Raw genomic sequence first — 21,942 nt, forward strand, 5'->3', positions numbered from 1 at the left:
TTTGATACAGGTGATTTAATGGCATATTCGTTTATTTCAGGGTTACAGATAATCTGACTTATTTTGGATTGACCTTAATGGCGACATCTTTGGCTGGGAATCGGTTCCTTAACTTTTTCTTCTCGGCGTTTGTTGAATATGTTTCATTGACATTGAATATCGTCATGCTACATCGGTATGGCTCTTTCTACAAAATATACAAATATTAAAAATCATGATGTGTATATTATTTGTTCAGAACTTTATATTTTAAAATGTCACGAATTTCTGAAAAGATACTTGTCATGATAAACATTAACTGAGAAAACTTTAACATTTCAAAGAAAAAAAAAGTTCGCTCAATAATGTACATATTTGTTTTACATGTCGAAAAGAATTATCGTTTTTTTTAATCAGCCATTGCATTTATATGTATTTAGGCTTGGACGAATATCAACCTTGATCGTTTTTCACAGCGTTGCTGGAATATCTTTGACACTTGCCACGGTTCTGAATTATTTTACAGGTAAGTTGTAACTAGAATTCGAAATTCTTTATAGCTCTAAATTTGCTTTTAATTAAGTCTCCCAAACGAAGTTTGGATACGATAGGCCTGCATTTCCTAATGCACACTGGTTTGAATTTTCTCATTTGGGGTTGGCCAACCCTTTTTCTGAGGGGTCAAAAGGTCGTGGGGTGTAACATTGAACCTTATGGGGAAAAAATCTTACTCTATTGTAAATGGTTATAACTTGAAAACGGACAAAAATAATAACAATAGGGTTTTCAGAATCATATATTGACTGTTACTGGCAATATATAGGGTTTATTAGATATTACCCCGGGGGTCCTGCCCTTCCTCAGGAATTGGAAATGACCATATATCTCTGAAACTGTTAGAATCCTGACCCCTAAACCATTTATATTCTTGTTCCACGTGTTAAGGGGCATCAAATGGTATGTAGGTCATTGGCCCCGGGGGTGGTCCTGACACAGGAAGTGCATAAATAACTTGAAAATGGTTACATGTAAGATCCCCACCCCTAAACCATACACATTCTTGTTCCTTGTGATAGAGGGCATCAACTGGTATGTAGGTCATGGGTTCCGGTTGTGGTCTTGACCCCCTCAAACAGGAAGAGCCCAAATATCCTGAAAACGGTAAAGAACCCCAACCCTAAACCATATACATTCTTGTTCCATGTGTTAAGGGGCATCAAATGGTATGTAGGCTATGGGCCCTTGGGGTGGTCCTGACCCCCTCAAACAGGATGGCCTGAATATCTTGAAAACGGACGAGATCCCCATCCCTAACCCATATATATTCTTGTTTCCTGTGTTAAGGGGAATCACATGGTATGTAGGTCATGGGCCCCCGGGGGTGGTCCTGACCTCCCTCAAACAGGAAGTGCCTAAATATCTTGAAAACGGTTAAGATCGCCACACCATAACTATATATATTCTTGTTTCTCAGGTCATGTTGGTTCACATGATGTATAGTTTAGGACCCCTGGGGAACATCATTAAACTTCAGAAATAAAAATAATCAAGTTCTAAATCTTTTTGTCTGTAAAGTTTGACCCATGTGGGTCATCCCTACTCCCAATGATGGCCTCGTTCAATTGGGAGACTTTATAATCGCCCTGATTATAGTTACATCTTGTTTTAATTTTTCATCATACTCATCTTCAGAGTATTGTTGTTCATTAACTTTGCTCTTTGCTATTAGCTCTGCTGTCATTTCTTTTACAAAAAGTTGAAAAACATAATGTGTATTTGGAGTTTTAAACAAATTTCAAAAGACGATCAAATACAAATATTCTTTATCTTAATAGGAACTAAAGGTACTGTAAGGAAGCTCACGATTGATATCCCCGCTAGGAAAATATAATAACCTATGTATTTCTCTATTGAAAAGTAACAGATGCACCATTTTGTTTGGTGATCTTGGACTTGCAAATACGACCATAGCTTACGATCATGAGATATTTACAGATCACATGCAATCTTTTAATCATTTTTATTACAAAATATGGTTTACACAGAACTTATGCAATTTTTTTAACAATGACCTTGAATTTGCAAACCTAAACCTGGGTCAAGTTTATGACACAACCTCAGGTCATTTTTATGTGAGGTATGAAAGTCCCATTTTTCTCCATAAGAAAGGTATAGACAGGACACAAATTCTTAACCTTTTCTTTTCAATGACCATGAATCTGCTCAAATGACGTCATTTTTCACTCATTTTGGATATATATATATAAGGGTGGAACGAAAGGTGTATGATCAGAGGTAAAATATGTGATATATTTATTAAGTTATGAATACACACTTTGAAATAATATTTTTATTTCAATTATTATCTGTTAGTTTTTGTCATATTTAATTGAGTATATATTTACTGGCTATAAAAACGACATCTAGATTATTGTCCCTCGAGATAGCAACCTTTACCCGAGGCTCCCAGTAGAGTTTTTTCAACAGTTTGCTTGGGCAACAAAATTGCCAGTGCACGAGTATTCGACAGTAGATATGTATTTTAATATACCGTAGAAAAAAAACCCATTATTAAATAAATTGGCGAAGCACAGTTTGTTGATAGTCAAGATTTATCAAATAATATAAGTAATATAACAATTCCATTCTAACAACACTAGAAAAGTTAGCAAATTAAAAGCAAGGGATTCTGAATGTTTACAGTTAATAACTATTCTACATGCTCTTTTCCAAGATCAACGTTGTTTAGAGGAAATATAAGGTTCATATGAGAAATTTCACATGTATATATGTTGACATAACATTGTCGTAAAATTTATTGGTGGTCGTCGAAAAAAAAATATTTATTTATTTATTTTTTTAATCCCTTATTCCGTTTTGAAACTCATGTTTCCATGTATAATGGTTCTAAAAAGTATTGTAAAATTATAAATGCTGAGTTGTGAAAGATAAGAGTTAATTATAATTATATATAATGATAAAACATTAATGTCTATTTATGTCACAAACTTCGTAAATTGACAAAACTAGAAAATTAAATTCCATTAGAGTTTATTTAGTTAATATGCAAAGACACACATTAAATATTCCATCACTGTTTTGATGATTGTAAAATTTATTAAAGGAGCACAAAAACTTACAATGACTGATTAGATGTAAATATTTTTGTTCAAATTTTAGATAGTGATTCAAGTCTTACGACGCTTTCCATCATTGCAACATTGACGGGGAAAATGGCGATGACAGGATCAATAAGCGTTCTGTATTTATTCACACCGGAATTGTTTCCTACGAATATTAGGTAAAAAAGAGCCCATGTATATAAATAGTCCCTGTTTGGGGGGGGGGTAACAGTCGAAATCGACACTCCTTAGAGAACAATGGTCAACATACGCCAAGCAAAGGTGTCAATTTCAACTGCTACCCTCCCAAACAAGCACTATACATGTATATTAATTTTATTTAACTGAACATCTTATTTTCAAAGAAAGCTATCTTTTTTTCTGAGGAACAATGTGACTTCTACGTCGAACAGTACGCGCATAATTTACGCGCATGTAACAATTTGTTATTTTACCCGTTGTCAATTATGTTGCTAACACTAATAGAATAGTTTATAAACTGCTTCTAAAACATAGAACGGATTATGAACTGCGTCTAAACCAGTCAGGTTTCGGTATTTAACATGAAAGTATAAGAAAATTGTTTCTTTTTGAAAAATTATGAAACCGATAAATGTGAATTTTAAAGGAATTTTGGAATGGGAATGTGCTCAACTGTTGCCAGGATTGGTGCCTTGATATCTTCTTTTGCTGGAACGTTGGTTAGTTGATTTAAAATTAGTAGGTCATTCTAAAATATGCCATTGTCTGTGCATTTATCAAAAAAGGGTTTTTTAAGTATTTCTCAAATTCAATCAAAATTGAAAACGCTGATTTCTTTTCTGAAAAAAATGAAAGAATAATAGAGAAAAGTGTCTTTATTTTCAAAAAGTTTGATTCAGCGCCTAATTAGAAAAAAAACATGATTACTTTTAAAACTAATTGTGTAAATTATGTAATAATTAATCCTAAATAAGATGATTTCTATGACAAAGTTTTTAACTCTTTCAAACAACAGATTGTATTTAATCTAGGCCAGGCACACACCTTGGGCTCCAGGAGCAGTTTTTTCCGTTATGTGTTTTGTTGTCATCGTCATAGTATTATATCTACCGGAAACTCGAGGAATAGATTTACCACAGACATTAGAAGAAGTGAAAATATGGTATGCTGAAAATAGTGGTATCAAGCTCGGAAAATATAAAAGAAAGAAGGCAAATCAAGATTTGGAAACAGTCGTTCCATGAATGTTGATGTATTTTGATCTGGTAAATCAGGTAATAAAAGGCTGCGAGGTCACAAACTGGTTCATTGAAACAATAAATAAAATGGGGCCCTACTGTATTTTTTAATTTTCTTTTAAAAAGGGGCTGGTTACAAGACTTCGTGTTCGTAATTCAAGGATTTCCGGTTAATTAACATACATTTCAATTTACAACTATGAAGGATATTCCATGAATTTGTCTATACTTAAGATATTTGGGTGAATTTTCTTATTGTTTGTTTTTAAAGCATGGCTTAGTGTGTGTTTCAATGGTTTTCGACTCATTCGATGATCTTTAACTTGCATATCGAAACCGTCAACATTTGTGTCATTTCTTTCCAACGTTTAATTTTACAAATTTTTAATTATAATATGAACAGTTATATGGATATTGTAGTGCTTTTGTAGGTAAATTAATTTTGACCAAATTTTGATTCACACAATTTAACGAACGCCGATATTAGACGCAAGAAAGGAGACTTTTCAAGACATTTAGAGTGTTAGTGATCAAATAAAATGATTTTGTTTTCGATTTAATGATCATTAAAATTGCAAGACAAAAAGATTAGTCTACAGGTGTTGCAGCAAAACCTCATAACTATGATGCTATATGTTGTTCGTCGGTCCTGTTTTTGCTATCAATAATGCTATTATTGAAATTTTAAAAGTATCCATCACTACAATTTCAATGTGGATGAGAGTACATCATGTATGAATTTTTAAAAAATAAGTTTTAAACCCTGTGCACGTTTCAAAGTCATGAAAAACACAACCAAACTCCTCAACCACTGCCCTACACTATTATTCCAACAATATTACAAAAGTAAAATAATTAAAAAGTTATCTTAATAGCTTATTCAATTATAATGTGTGTACATTTCATTTTTCCGTTTCGTACTTTATAATGCAAATTGAATACAATGCATTGGTTAATAGACATTCTTAAGAATGATATCAAATGATTAAGCAAACGTTTGATAATAGTCTTTCATAAAATATGAATAAATGATACAAAATAAATAATTTGTGTCCAATCTATACAATATTTAAGCGATTAACGTGATAATAGTTTTTCGTTCCGTTCCGTTTTTCGTTCCGCGTTTTAGCAACACCCAATGATATTTGGGTGCCAGTCGATGAGTTTTAAGAAAGATACAGGGCTCACATGTAACTCTTCGTCATGTAAACAAGGCTCGTGCCCAGTTTTTGTTTACCGGGTACATTGGTTCAATATACCAGTAAAAAAGCTTATTTGTATATCTTATTCATTTTTAGCACGAATAAGTAAAACAGTTCCTAATGATTAACACATTCATTTGAGGTCTAAAAACTAGAATTTTCAATTCAACATTTAAATTGTTAACCAAACTTATGCTTTGTAACATAGCGTAAAAAATTGTAATCTATGTAACTCGCTTATAACTCAACAAATGACACTCAAATTTGGTTACCTATTAAAAATGCCTTACTGAGGCATCGTAAACATTACACTTGGAAAAATAATTTTCGACCAAAATCGTGACAATGCCCCTTTTAATGTAGAAATTAATATTATTGTTATCATACCGAGCTAACGGTGTTAATATATTGATGTTAATCTGTATGAATTATTTGGGTATCGTCGCCTTAAAGTCTTTATATGCGCTCTTAGTCATGGATATAAAACATACAGGAAACAGCCATATAAACAGGTAACAGAATAATTTTGCCTCGTGTTATTTTCGCCCTTTTACAATTGCAAACGGTTTAACCGCGTCTTAAAGGGGCATGGTCACGATTTTGGTCAAATTTAATTATAATAATTTTATAATTTACAATGCTTTACGAATGTATTCCTAATGATCAAGTGATGTTTGAGAGTCAGTCGTAGAGTTATGAGCAAGATACAAAGCTCACAACTCTTTGACGGGTAAACAAGGCGCGTGCCCTGTTTTTATTTACATAGGTTCAATATACCAGTAAAATACCCAAGCAATTTGTCTATCTTCTTAATATTCATTTCAAGCGTCAATAAACAGTTTCTAACGTTTAACACATTCATTTTAGGTATAAAACTGGAACTTTCAGATTAACATTCAAAATGTAAACAAAAGATTTGTTTACATAAAAAAGAATTGTAAGCTTTGTAACTCGCCTAAAAATCAACAAATGATACTCAAATTTTGGTTGCCTAATAAAAATTCTTTGATAAAACATTGTGAACATTAAAATCGGAAAAAAAATTGACCAAAATCGTGACCATGCCCCTTTAATGCAATTGTGCTGGCAAGAGATATTATTTGAAATATAGACTTCGCCCAGTTTTAACTTCGCCCTTTGACAATGACAGCGAAAGCGGCGAAAATAAAACGTGTTCGAATATGTCCCTGTGTACGGTATACCATTGAAGGAATCAGCAAAATTCCAGTTCCCCGAGAGTAAGTATATTTCCCAAGGCGAATTTTTTTATTATGAATATAAATGATCATATTTGGAATATTTCGGAACTTCTCTATTCGTTAACGGAAATAATTAAGTGTTATAAATAGGTATGTATCAGTTCATCAAATTGACGCACCGTATTGCAGGGAATTAGTCTCTTTTGCAGTGAATCAGTCTGTTTACAGAGATTGTCAGGAAAATCAATCAGCGAAATATGTCAAATTACTCTTTAATAGTGAAAATAAGTAGAGGTAAAATAATTCCATATAAAATCAAGCTACTTGTTATAAATTACGTCAGAGGATGTGCTGAAAGGAAAATATATATTTATGTACAGATGTACATAAATAGATTTATAACAATGCAAATTAACAAACTTAGCATAAATTGTTATAAAGGAGGGTAGACTTATACTTTCTCGATTTTATATGAAATAAACGAAGTCCTTCAATTTTTTCTAAGTGTTATGGTGCAGCAATTTGATATTACTTGTATTTCTTGAAATCTATAATATAGGGTTTTATGCAGTATTTATATATTTTGGATATCAATACTACTATATTAAAATAATAGACTCGAAGTTTTGGGCTTTAATATCGAGAAATCGGAAGAGTACTATTTTTTCTTTTTTATATACGGTATTTTTAACATCATTGGTACTTGTGAATTACCAATTTGGTTTTTGTTTTTCTCAATCGGGCTTCGCTAATTAATAACCAACAAAATTCCTTTAAAAAATCCGGAAATCGTCTGAATTTTTCGGATTTTACAATCTTGCGCATGCGCATTACATTCACGCTAAATCACGGGATGCTCTTTAGTTTATGTTCCGACAATATCACATTCGCATGGATAAACTCAAACAAGAGGCCCATGGGCCACATCGCTCACCTGAGGAACAATAGGTATGATAAAGTCAGCTTAATGGAGTCATAATACAAGCAATCTGGACAATGTACAATAATACACGTAGATCATGTATAAATAAAATCCATTTTCCCCCTTGGAACTCGGATAGCCCTGATTGCTGCCAATATTTACAAGAGCAGACTTTAATCACCGCTCCTGCACATATATAGGAACTCAACGTTACGCAGGCAGGGATGACCGCACACCTACGCAACTCAACAGGTACCAACGTTTCCGCCAACAGCTCAACCTAACGCAAGCAGGGAGTGCCGCACATTTGCGCTAGAAAGGCCTGAACACCTGCAGGGATGACCATACACTAGTGCTCCGCCTCAACCACCACCAATACAAGCAGGTATGACTGTACACTTGTATTAATGCGATATAGAGCAGGAATGACCGCACACTTTGTATCAAAGGTTAGAAAACACGGATGTTCACACGCTCAATCTACCCATACCTGTTCAAGTTTAACCCCGAACAGTCGCTCATCATAATGCAATAGACACTGTCCCTATCCTATATATGTGCCGGCCGAAAATAATTCATAGTATCTAAAAATTGGAAATCAAAAATAAACAAACTAATCCGGCCTAACCCAAAACTTCTGATGCAGTACAACTTATATACATTGAATATTTATTATTGTATAAAAATAATCATCACAATAATTGGTTAACAGTGGATGCATTAATTAAAATAATCAAGAATCAATAAATCAAGGGCAACAACTCAATACAGTAATACAAAAAGATTCTAATGAAAAAATAGCTGCCTGCTTCAATTTTATAGTCACATCACATGTTGAGTATTGCAGTTCTCAAAAAAATCCTTTACAATTGCTTATATATGGGATATTTAGCTACATCAAACTCTGAACCTTCTTGTGAGGCCGAAGAATTGTCCTGGAGCCAAAGTTTTAACAATTATAAAGAATCTTGCTGATTAGTTTCTGAGAAGAAGATTTTTAAAGATTTACTCTATATATTCCTATGTAAAACCGTAACACCCCCCCCCCCATGTCACCCTACCCCCATGGATCATGATTTTCACAACTTTGAATCTACACTACCTGAGGATACTTCCACACAAGTTTCAGCTTTCCTGGCTGATTAGTTTCTGAGAAGAAGATTTTTAAAGATTAACGCTATATATTTCTATGTAAAATGTTAACACCCCCCCCCCAATGTGGCCTCACCCTACCCCCAGGGATCATGATTTTTACAACTTTGAATCTATACTACCTGAGTATGCTTCCACACAAGTTTCAGCTTTCCTGGCTGATTAGTTTCTGAGAAGAAGATTTTTAAAGATTAACGCTATATATTTCTATGTAAAATGTTAACCCCCCCCCCCAATGTGGCCTCACCCTACCCCCAGGGATCATGATTTTTACAACTTTGAATCTACACTACCTGAGGATGCTTCCACACAAGTTTCAGCTTTCCTGGCTGATTAGTTTCTGAGAAGAAGATTTTTAAAGATTTACTCTATATATTCCTATGTAAAATTTCGACCCCCCATTGTGGCCCCACCCTACCCCCAGGGATCATGATTTTCACAACTTTGAATCTACACTACCTGAGGATGCTTCCACACAAGTTTCAGCTTTCCTGGCTGATAAGTTTCTGAGAAGAAGATTTTTAAAGATTTACTCTATATATATTCCTATGTAAAATTTCGACCCCCCATTGAGGCCCCATCCTACCCCCAAGGATCATGATTTTCACAACTTTGAATCTACACTACCTGAGGATGTTTCCACACAAGTTTCAGCTTTCCTGGCTGATTAGTTTCTGAGAAGAAGATTTTTAAAGATTTACTCTATATATTCCTATGTAAAACTTCGACCCCCCATTGTGGCCCCACCCTACCCCCGGGGGTCATGAATTTCACAACTTTGAATCTACATTACCTGAGGATGCTTCCACACAAGTTTCAGCTTTCCTGGCTGTTTAGTTTCTGAGAAGAAGATTTTTAAAGAATTACTCTATATATTCCTATGTAAAACTTCGACCCCCCCTTGTGGCCCCACCCTACCTCCGGGGGTCATGAATTTCACAACTTTGAATCTACACTACCTGAGGATGCTTCCACACAAGTTTCAGCTTTCCTGGCTGTTTAGTTTCTGAGAAGAAGATTTTTAAAGAATTACTCTATATGTTCCTATGTAAAACTTCGCCCCCCTATTGTTGCCCCACCCTACCCCCGGGGGTCATGAATTTCACAACTTTGAATCTACACTACCTGAGGATGCTTCCACACAAGTTTCAGCTTTCCTGGCTGTTTAGTTTCTGAGAAGAAGATTTTTAAAGATTTACTCTATATATTCCTATGTAAAACTTCGACCCCCCATTGTAGCCCCACCCTACCCCCGGGGGTCTTGATTTTCACAACTTTGAATCTACACTACCTGAGGATGCTTTCACACAAGTTTCAGCTTTCCTGGCTGTTTAGTTTCTGAGAAGAAGATTTTTAAAGATTTACTCTATATATTCCTATGTAAAATTTCGACCCCCCATTGTGGCCCCACCCTACCCCGGGGGTCATGAATTTCACAACTTTTAATCAACACTACCTGAGGATGCTTCCACACAAGTTTCAGCTTTCCTGGCTGATTAGTTTCTGAGAAGAAGATTTTTAAAGATTTACTCTATATATTCCTATGTAAAACTTCGACCCCCCATTGTGGCCCCACCCTACCCCCGGGGGTCATGAATTTCACAACTTTGAATCTACACTACCTGAGGATGCTTCCACACAAGTTTCAGCTTTCCTGGCTGTTTAGTTTCTGAGAAGAAGATTTTTAAAGATTTACTCTATATATTCCTATGTAAAACTTCGACCCCCCATTGTGGCCCCACCCTACCCCCGGGGGTCATGAATTTCACAACTTTGAATCTACACTACCTGAAGATGCTTCCACACAAGTTTCAGCTTTCCTGGCTTTCTGGTTCTTGAGAAGAAGAATTTTGAAAATTTCTCGAAATTTTTCATTATTTTCTAATTATCTCCCCTTTTAAACGGGTGTGGCCCTTAATTTTCACAACTTTGAATCCCCTTTGTCTAAGGATGATTTGTGCCAAGTTTGGTTGAAATTGGCCTAGTAGTTCTTGAGAAGATGTTGAAAATGTGAAAAGTTTACGGACAGACAGACAGACGGACAAACGGACGGACGGACAGACAGACAGACGGACGACAGACAAAATGTGATCAGAATAGCTCACTTGAGCTTTCAGCTCAGGTGAGCTAAAAACGATGATACAAATACGTGTTAATTTCATTTAAAAATTTGCTATATATTCTGTTCATAAAAGAAAGTTACTATACTCTAACTCAGTGCGTTTAATATGAAAAATTCCGAGAGAGAACATCCATGTGCAAATTTGATGTATGCCCGACATAATATACAATGTCAAAATCTAGTAGTAATGTAAAATATTTGATAATGCGGTAAACTCAAGAAGGCAATGAAATTTATATGCAGTTCTAATTTTGTCACAAGATTACAATTTCCTACAGAATGAGGTACATTAAATTATATATGTCAGTCTCTATTGGGTAGCGAGGATTTTACTTCAAATTATGAAGAAAACACTATTGGCATTTTAAGTAATTCTTCTATATCATTCTATGCCGATTTTTTTAAAATCGATCTCTTAATAAATAAACACTAACAAGGTAAGTTTAAGGAAAACATTTCCCAAGACAAATCACTATAAGAATTTTGTTTACGTTATTGTTAATCTACCTGGAAAAAAGATGACGCGTCAACGACGAAATCTTTGGAGTTTTTCCTTTCATCGATTTTGATTGTACTACTTTGACTTGTAGTGTAGTTTTGTTAAACTCCATAAAAATGACGGAAACTGTACAATGGCAAAAAATATACGTAGATAGTCTAGCTACAGCTGATAATCTCAGTGAATTACAATTCCTGGTATTATGTCCAGAATTCTTGTGGACTGAGATCTTTTAGTAAAAGTCTAAAGTACACTTGTAATTCCGCTGCTCTACGATACGCTAGTAAAGCGTATCGTAGAGGAGCGGAATTACAAGTCTAATTTTAAATAGATTGTACTTCTATGAAATAAAAGCTAAATATGCCAAATATATCGATGAAATATCAAAATATTGTTTAAATGTGTTTTTAGAAAATCATGAATATATCGCAATACACTAACTATCTAGAAGTTTGGTCTGCGCTGAAAATTAAAAAGATAAAAAACTACTCTTCTCCTTTCACAGGGGCTTAGCCCGTTTTGACATTAATTTCAATGTAACCATAAATAAAGAAAGGGGTCGAACTCTGACCCAGATAAACAAACTACCAGCTCGCTTCAATAGCCTATTAAATCAATAAATTTTTATAACTTTCACGATATGCATAACGTTTTCAGAAACGCGATGTCTAAAATACATTCATGCCGAATTTCAGGTTGATAGGTCTTAAAAGGGCATGGTCACGATTTTGGTCAAATTTTATTTTTATGTTTTTATTATTTACAATGCTTTAGAAATGCATTTCTAATGATCAAATTAAATTTGAGAGTCATTCGTAGAGTTATAAGCAAGATACAGGGCCCACAATTCTTTAACATGTAAACAAGGCTCTACCCTGTTTTGTTTACATAGGTTCAATAAAGCAGTAAAAAAAATAATTCCAGCTTATTTGTCAATCTTTTTATTTTTTCAGATCCTAACGTTTAACACATTCGTTTTAGGTTTAAAACTGAGTTTTAATTCAACGTTCAAAATGTAAACAAACGCTTTGTTTACATAGCGAAGAATTTCAATCTCTGTAACTTGCTTATAACTCAACAAATGACACTCAAATTTCGGTTGCCTATTAAAAATGCCTTTCTGAAGCATTGTAAACATTAAAATTGGAAGAATGATTTTGACCAAAATCGTGACCATGCCCCTTTAAAATAGCAGGAATATACGTCATTATTCTCCGGAAGTCGCCTATTTATTTTTACTCGGACATTTACCGGTCCAGGGCTCCCGATACGTTTTTGCCTATGACAACAGCATGTCGACAAGTTTAGCTTTTTTAAAAACGCTTACCGTCTTTAGAACAAACCCTAAACAGCAATTAGTTATCAAAGACAGTTTAATTCTTTTTATATAAATGTCACCTTCCTCTACATAGCATGGCGAGTGAAACATTTTATGTCATGTGTCGTTTAAGCCTTCGTGTCTAAAATTGAGAACTGCGTACCCGAGCATGTAAGTTGTGATCGACTATAGGGTAAAAGAGATCTTAGGTAGGGTCGTAGACTCGTATTATTATAAAATCAAAGTTATCCCACTGCATTTATCTATCTAAGGTGCAAATAACTTTACCGATATTAGACATACCGCATCAATTTTTTTTTTATTTTGTATATATATTTGAATAAACAATGCTAAAAGAAAAACAAATAATTTCAATTTATTATTATAGAATTTTACTTTCAACTAGTTGGACCTGAAAACCAAAGGCTGAATTTCATTCATAGCAATTTTGTATTGCTTTTTCGTTTTCTCACTTTTTAAGATTTGAAATCTACGAAATTTGTTAAGTCGTACATGAAAAAGATCATCAGAAAATTATCTCCCTTGCGCCGAACAGTATTTCAACCAATGAAATAAATGTAAATTTTCACATCATGTATTTTCTACCAATCACAAAGGAAAGGAAGTGCACAACCCGGAGACTGTAAATTATTTCAACTCTTTATACCGTCTTCTAAGGAAGACGGTAACGAGTGGAGAAACATTAAATTTTTGTACTTATGTTTTAAAATCACACATTCCGCTAGTTGCACCCCCAAACTCCTACAAAATTATCCAACTTTTAAATCTGCAACCTCATCAATTTCTGACAAGATTATTAGTTATTATTGTGATAATTTTACATTAGCTATCACAATGGCCAGCCTTGTCAAAGTAGTTTAGATCGACGTGTGAACGTAAACTTTATCAATCATAAACCAGCGTTTTATTCAGAGCGCTGTGTACATTTTAATTGTGGCCCGAACCAAAATAGATGGTATGACGTAAAAAATGTTTCTTTATTTTTAATGCAAGAGTTCTACATCATGTCAGTCTTAAATTAAGGCTTAATGATGTAGTTTAATTCAAAAACCTCGTGACCAGATGTCAAATTTTAAACCACTTTACTAATATCAATAAAATATGTTTCTGACTTTCCTTTTTCTTTCACTATTGTATTTAATCTAGGCCAGGCACAAACCTTGGGCTCCAGGAGCAGTATTTTCCGGTATGTGTGTTCTTGTAATCGTCATAGTATTATATTTGCCAGAAACTCGGGGAATAGATTTACCGCAAACATTAGAAAAAGTGAAAACATAATATGCTGAAAACAGTGATATCAAGCTCCAAAAATATAAAAGAAAGAAGGCAAATCAAAATTCGGAAACAGTCAGTGTTCCATATAAAACTGTTGATGTATTGTGATCTCCATAATAAAAGCGTTGTACATCAATTCAGTGTATGGAGGCTCCGGGGTTATATACTGATTCATTGATAAATTTTTTAAAAACATCTTTGAAAGCATCAGATTTAGTGTCAGTAATACAAGGATTTCCGTTTAATTACCATATATTTCAAATTAATAAGTATTATAAATTTCATGAATTTGTCTCTACTTGATTTTATTTTTTTTAAGGGAAGGGGGGGGGGTGTATGTTTTAATGGTTTTCGCCTCATTCGATGATCTTCCACTTGTATTTCGAAACCGTCAATGAGTAGATAATTAAATAGTGTCTAAGAAAGCTTACTCTGGCTACCTAATGATTGGCCATTGTTGAGAGAGAAAAAGGAAGAAAGATGCTAACATATGTCATTGAAATTGATCCGCAAACAGTCGTTGCTCCACGTAAAAAAGTTCATGTATAGTGCTGGTGAGTAGGAAATTGTATCATAGGGTCCAGTGGAAGTCAGTGAAAGGTACAGTCAATGTACTGTTTAAGTTTGACAATATCAATCAATTTTTAGTGAATATCAGTGAAGAATACTTGATATTAGATTTAGCAGTAAAACGCCTGTCTGATTTAGACAATTTTAAAACATGTTTTAATATCGTGTGCATTTCATCTAAAAATATAACCAGCAGTATGGCATTCATATTTACATAATGTATGCATGCCATATGGCGTACATGAGCGCCATAAATAGTTTTGAAGTCATAGTTTTCATATTTAAAAAAATTGTGTTTCGTTAAATACATGGTTAACAGAGAATTTGCTTCAACTTGGGTTATCAGTCATTATGAAAATCGCCAATTACAAGGTCTTGGTAAGGCTTTCTTTTAAATTGTTTCACAAGTTATTCTTGAAGCATTACTTTTTTTTTAATTTTTGTTTTTTATAATTTATTCACAAACTATGCATGTGCAATCGTAACAAACAAAGATGAAAGAAAACAGGAAACTTAAGTAACTATTTTTTTTAAATGATCTCCCAACTATCCTTGACATCATTTTTTTCTTATGTTTAATGTATTTTCTTTATAATCCGATGTTTATAAAAACTTGTTTTCTTGGCATAAATGGTGTCCAAATATCGGTAAAAATAAAACAACAAATAAAATAATTTTCATTTTTGAGAGGTCAAATTTTCATAAGTAGATATTCGTCAAGACTTAAGAAGTTCGAAGCTAAAAACATGAAAAAACATGCATGATAATTATGATCACACATACGCTTACCGTTTTAATTTCTTATGTCACTTGAGTGATTGCCTATGTTTTTTTCATCGTCATGCATTGCGTCCCTCAATGGAATATTTTTATTGTGCGTTATGAAAAATGTTAAGCGATGTCAAGTCTCACCAAAGGTACTGTAAGCAAGCTCACAAATGAAATCCCCGCTTAGAAAATATATTTATTCACTAAACTATTTCTCTATTAACAAATAATGAAATATACATTTTTACATTGTGACTTTGAACTTGTAAAATGGCGATAGCTCAAGGTCAAGACAAGCTAACAGGTCACAAGCAATCTTTGTGTCATAAGTAATATTCGTATAAAGTAAAAAACATTCACAAGTGGGGAACATAAACTGCATGCTGAATGCGTTTATACATGTAACTATGATTTTCAAGACACCCTCTACAATGACATAAATATCACATTCGCGACTCCTGGGAAAAGGTTCAGGACCCTTTGGTAGAGCCAATATGGCTACATAGTTATGGCTACAATTGATCTTCCTGTCTTGAAAACTGTAGGAGAGTTAACCGTGCAATGAGGGTACCCTATATGCAATATATATATATATATATATATATATATATATATATATATATATATATATATATATATATATATATATATATATATATATATATGCAATATTTTGCCAAAAATGACTAAGTTCAAAAGCTGGTATTTTTTCATTAATTTTTAGAAATCAAAATCCTAGCAATATGCTAATTTTTGATATGATAATGTATGATCTGTAAAAGAACAATCTCCTATCTTCAAAACTGTAGGAGGAGTAATCGGTACAATGAGGGTACCCTTTTGGCAGCCGTACTCCCTTTTCACCATTTTATAACCGTATTTTTCCGTTGGAAAAAAACCGGTTAAAAAACCAAACCTATTATAATGTTAACATTTTTAATCAATATTTATCAACACTTATAAATCATGACATTTTGCGGATAAACTATGAAACGTCTGCACCAGAGTAACTGCTCAAACCTTTGTTATTTCTACAAGTGTAAGTTGATGTTCATAAACAATAATTTAATTGTACATGATAAGTAATCATTGTAAAATGAATTTAAAAAAAACCTACATTCATTTTCGATAAACCAGTCGAAAAGTAGCAAATTTAAGAGTAAGGAGTAGATCTAATTCAGTAGGAGTTTGTATAAAAATTCATTTATTTGCAATTATCTAATGATGACGTAAAGAATGAGTATATTAACTAAGAACTTATCTAAGCCCATATAAAGTCATTGTTGCTGAGGTGAGCGTCCACGGGGAAAGTTTCTGTCTGCCCCTGGTGATGGGGAATGTGGGGGTTGTTTTAACAAAAACATGTATAATATCCGTATTAATTGCTTTTCGACATACACACCGACTACATAACGTTACGGCAAATTGTTTTTCTTTTGCCATTATCATGATTATGATCCAATCGAGGGTTATTACTGTTTTACGTTTAAAAAAAATGGAGATAATCTCATGTAACCTTTGAATCGTGTGTGTGATTCTGATCTTCAAACTGAATATTATAGAAAAAGATGTTTTATGAGCGTGTTATCTATAGCTAAGCGTTTTCGGTTTAAGTTTAAAAAACGCAAAAGACACATTTCAGGCAAAAAAAAGGAAAAGAAAACCAGACGAATGACAATCGAAGTCAAAAGTCACAACTCGCTAAAATTCGAGTGTTTGCTATGTTTGCTCTCTTTCTAAAAATCAGCCTCCCCCTCAAGTCAAAATGTCAATATCGGAACTTTTGAAAATCGGTTCGGGTTTATATAAAAATAAATTTTAACTTTTATAAGGGCTTTTCGACTTTCGATCGGAAAGACCTATTGTTTATGTTCAGTTTTATTATTATTATTCTTTTCATCGGCGATTTTTTGAAAACGGAGGATAAAGATTTTTTGGATTTCCGGATTAAATACTTCCGGTTTACACATGCAAAATACAAAATATTAAAAGACCCTTGTATCTATTTTATTTTTTTTATAACTAAGAAATTTTTCTAACTATGATATACAAAATCGTTAGCGAAAACTTCTTTCTATCTTTTATTGTTTTCGAGATATAAAGCGTAAGACGTAAAAAAGGGGATGAAAAAAGTAGATAATGAAATAACCACCAAATTTTTAAAGTGAGGCATGGGAAATATTTAAACTGTCAAAGTTATTATATTTTTCAAGTTTTAATTAAAACAATTGAGAACTTCCGGTTTTATAAGTTGATAAAAAATCGTCTATGGGAGTTTTAATGGTAAACTGAATTCACGCGTGGCGCGTTTTCTTAAATAGTTTTAAAGTAAATATTTTTATATTTATAATAAGGGACCTAATACGCAGTCCGGAAAAGGTTTTGGGATTTCAATTCTGAAAGATAAGGGATCTAGAGGGTTCAAGGCTGAAAACAGCCCTTTGACAATAACTTTTTTATTTATCATCCGATTTTTAGAACTTGTCGGTTTTTAGTTTGGAGTAAAGATTACAATTTCAAAATTATGGTTTGAGGGGCCACTTCTTGACTCCTTATAGTAGTTTTAAGGGCATGAATGTTACAACTTAACTCAAATAGTTAAAAAAAAGTTAAAATTAATTTAGAGTTATCTCGCTTCTCTTAAAAAACTAGCATTCCAAGATTTCTGTCCGAGAAATAAAATTATATTTTGATGACTTTTTGAAAATATTCTTTTAGAAATTAAAATTATATTTACTTTTAAGTTCTGTAGTTATCTTTTGTTTGATGTTGCATTACTTATAGTTCTTATTTAGACAATTGATTATACCTACGCGTTAAAGAATTTGTATTAAAAAAAGGGATGATTTTCTGACATTTCAACATAATAAAGAGTTGAAATAATTTACAGTTTTCGGGTTTAGCACTTTCTCTCCCTTGTGATTGATAGAAAATACATGATGTGAAAATTTACATTCATTTCATTGGTTGAAATACTGTTCGGCGCAAGGAAATTTGATTTTCAGGTCCAACTAGTTGAAAGCAATATTCTATAATATCTATTGAAATTATTTGCTTTTCTTTTATTCTTTCTATTCAAATTGAAAAAAAAATAATGCGGTATGGCTAATATCGGTAAAATTGTTTGCACCTTAGATAGACAACACTACGTGTAATAATTGTTAAACAAAATACTAAATTCATCGGTATAACTTTGATTCTATTAAAATCATACGAGTCTACGACCCTTCCTAAGATCTCTTTTACCCTACAAAGTCGATATCAACTTACAAACTCGGACAAGCAATTCGCAATTTTAGAGAGGCAGGCTGAAAAGACATATAATGGCATAAAAATGTTTCACACGCCATGGTATGTAAAGGAAGGTGGCATTTAGATAAAAAAGAATTAAATTGTCTTTGATAACTGATTGCTGTTTAGGGTTCGCTCATAAGACGGTAAGCTTTTTTTTTTTAAATCTAAACCTGTAAAACTGTTGTATTTGAATGGTTGCTTGATATGAGTTACTTAATAATCTTTATGAGATACATAAAGAATTTTATGAGTTACATAAAGAATTTTAAAACCGGAAACCACTGGCAAACTTTTAAAAATTCCAGCAATTTTTTATATGTTTTTACCAAGAGTATAATTGACTCATTTTCAAAATACAGAAAATGTTGGGTGAAAATTGATGGTGCACAATTAATAGATATGCAGGAATACTTTAAATTATCTAAAAAACTACTATATATTACAATTGAAGTTTTTCAACCTTTGGATCGTAACTTGTTTTTATTGAAGCGTTTTATTATATTTAGATCACAGTTTTGCTTCAACTTGAACTGATAACATCTTGCAGATTGACTGATCTTCTGACTAGGAAAAACGGTTTGAGAATTTTTAACATATTAGATAAGATAATCTTCAATTTAACTGCAAATTTCATGATAAATGTTTTTTAACGAAAATGTTATTTTCTACTAAAATGACAAAAATATCATGGTTTTTAAATTTCTTTTCGCCAGATTTTTGTGAAAAGGGCCGTTAAGGAGCCTTAATTGGAGCGAAATTGAATTATTGTCGTCCTGTACAAAAACTGAATTGCTATATGTTCCTTAGAAGAGATATCTTTCCTCTGACAAAAATAAATGATTTTTTTCAACCTAATTTATCATAAAAGTTTCAGTTACATGCAGACTTACCATATTAGTATGTTATTACAGCAAAGTAAAATTCTAAAAAATACAGCTCATATTGCTTTAATTTTTAGAAAATGCAAACTATGCATGATTAAACGCTTAATTTTGTTGTATAGATGCAAGCAATAGAACTATGGTCATAAATGAAAAAAATATACGGAGGAAAACGGCTATTGAAACGCAACAGGTATGAGTACTGGCGAACAAAGTTCCCACAAGCCACACCAAGATTCTGGCGGATCAAGTTTCCACACGGCACACCAAGCAGAGCTAATTAATGTTACGCCTTCAGATTTTTTTTTGTTATTGAGTTATTTGTTTTATTTAGTTTACCGCGGATAATGGACACAAAAGTGTATCTTGTTTTAATGATTTCTCATGGAATCAATATTGTTAACCTTTTAAAAATTATTTGTTCGGTTAAATATTGTCGCCTTTCAGAAGTAAATAACTTGACAGTGATTAACAGTGATTTTGACAATGAATGATCTTTAACAAAAATGGATATCACTTTATTCACCCCTGCGAATGTTATTTTAATTTAAGTTTTAGACCACGTGGTTTTTTTTACCCTTTCAGTTTCGCAGTAAAAATCATGCCTCGTGTTAATAGTCTATTTCATAGAATCTCAGTATCTGTAATCAAAAATAAAATCTAGAGGTTTTTTTATTTTAAACTTTATATTCATTAATTGGTGATAAAATATGTTCTAGAAATAAATGTGACACTACAAAAAAATGTTTTGTCTGCTGTTGCAACAATTAACATGCTTAAGTAGAGATCTCTCATAGGATTAATTTTCGATCCGCACCCCATGACCTAGTAATAGCATCAATAGTGAAACAGACTATACTATTTTATGCAGAGTGTTCCTTGAAAATTGCTCGATATACCAGGTTTTTAAGCAAAACAGACACCCATTATTTTTCTAAAAACATGGTATTGCACACCACAAGCATCAAACATGACTATGATTTTATTAAGCAACCCAATGTTTATATTTTCAACCACTCTACTTCTGTTCTGAATATTATCGTTTAATATAAATAACCGCTAGACGATGAAATAAGACATACATCTTAAAAGATGTTCATGTTTTAACATAAATCAAAGTAGGATATGATATAAAAACGACCAGTACTTACGTATTTTGAGAAGTTTATCTGAACACTTAAACTTCCGCTTGAAATTTCACAGGAACTGAACAAATCTCGGTGAAGTATCGTGAACTTTCATTCGAGCAGCTCTGGATTTATTACATACTTGGCAACGATAAAGAAAACATTCCGAACACATTCGCAGGGGTGATATTGTACATTGTGTATTGGTTACTCGATTAAGATATCTAAGAGCCAATGCTTACTAGTGATACTCCCGCATGATGTTAAAATACAAAATAAGAAAATCGACAATTAACTGGAAGATGACATTGAATTTGTTTGTATATGAATACCACCATATGGCCTGTCTAAACATAGTGTATTAAATTTCAAGCAGCTGCAATCAATAATTGCTGTTAAGAATGAATCTTTATTACACTGCAATCTCGCCCCTTTTAAAACATCAATATTTACCTTTTCAAGCGAAAATATTGATAAAACGGAAGTGAAACAGTGTTTCGACCTAAGCAGAAATCAACAACGCTGTCAAGCATTAGTACTTGAACATATTCGATAAATTCGATGCAATTTATTAAAAAACATTATTTTTCAAGGAAACATATCGTTTAATAAATACCTTGAAAATAGTCGGATTTTAAATGATGGTTCGACCAATTTATATATTTTTCTAGTCGTATGAATATATTCCTACGCCAGAGTTCGCTGTCGTTGATTACCAAAACGCCATTTCTACAGCGGTAGCGTTTAGAATCAAGGGAAGACAAAATCATTCTAAAGATACGATCAGTACTGGCGTAAAAGATTGAGACAACAAAAGCCGATATTATCATGATTGTCAAATTTGTGTATTCATACGGTATTATAATAACAAAATCAGTACATTGGAGTCTTACGTCCTCATCGAATAGAGTGCAGTATGTTGATGGAAGGTAAATTTCAAGTTCAACCCAAGGCCGGTGTGGTGTTTTAAGTGTTTTATGTTACATGATATTTTCATAGTATTTAGATGACAGCTAGGCTATCATATGCAGCGAAATAAAGTAACATGTAATTTTAGCTTCAGACGGAAAGTTCTATATCTAGCACTTCATACATGCAAACAAAACCTGCACAGTAACTAGAGTGCGCTAGTTTGTTCGGGTGTCGTTAAAATGCGGAACGGAACGGAGAGAATATCAAGGTTTTCACTTTAAACGGGTGTAGTCTGGACAAAAATAATCTACTTTGTATAACTTCTGTTCACATTTAACAAATTATTTTTCAATGTGGTT

General features: G+C 33.0%; 1 protein-coding gene and 1 long non-coding RNA gene across 3 annotated transcripts in view; one reads left to right on the top strand and one right to left on the bottom strand.

Annotated features, from left to right (window-relative positions):
* LOC128177945 (organic cation transporter protein-like) overlaps nt 1-19,963 on the top strand; it is a 28,807-nt gene extending 8,844 nt beyond the window's left edge. Inside the window, exons 7-13 of one of the 2 annotated variants that reach the window (XR_008242886.1) lie at nt 41-175; nt 420-505; nt 3,160-3,280; nt 3,730-3,802; nt 4,115-4,357; nt 19,170-19,239; nt 19,667-19,963. Coding sequence is in view for 1 of the 2 variants with exons in the window: in XM_052844877.1 (XP_052700837.1) it covers nt 41-175; nt 420-505; nt 3,160-3,280; nt 3,730-3,802; nt 4,115-4,327 (628 nt within the window). In the remaining variant the exon portion in view is untranslated. Of the gene's footprint in view, nt 1-40; nt 176-419; nt 506-3,159; nt 3,281-3,729; nt 3,803-4,114; nt 5,290-19,169; nt 19,240-19,666 lie in introns of those variants that run through there. The other variant, XM_052844877.1, reaches the window with a different exon arrangement.
* On the bottom strand, nt 40-21,015 carry LOC128177948 (uncharacterized). Its single transcript, XR_008242887.1, has 2 exons — nt 20,696-21,015; nt 40-187 (listed from the first exon to the last, which is right to left on the bottom strand). It is a non-coding gene; the product is annotated as an uncharacterized LOC128177948 (long non-coding RNA).
* Between the last annotated feature and the right edge of the window lie 927 nt (nt 21,016-21,942).

Source organism: Crassostrea angulata, chromosome 3 (genome assembly GCF_025612915.1).
Source record: "Crassostrea angulata isolate pt1a10 chromosome 3, ASM2561291v2, whole genome shotgun sequence".
NCBI lineage: Eukaryota > Metazoa > Mollusca > Bivalvia > Ostreida > Ostreidae > Magallana > Magallana angulata.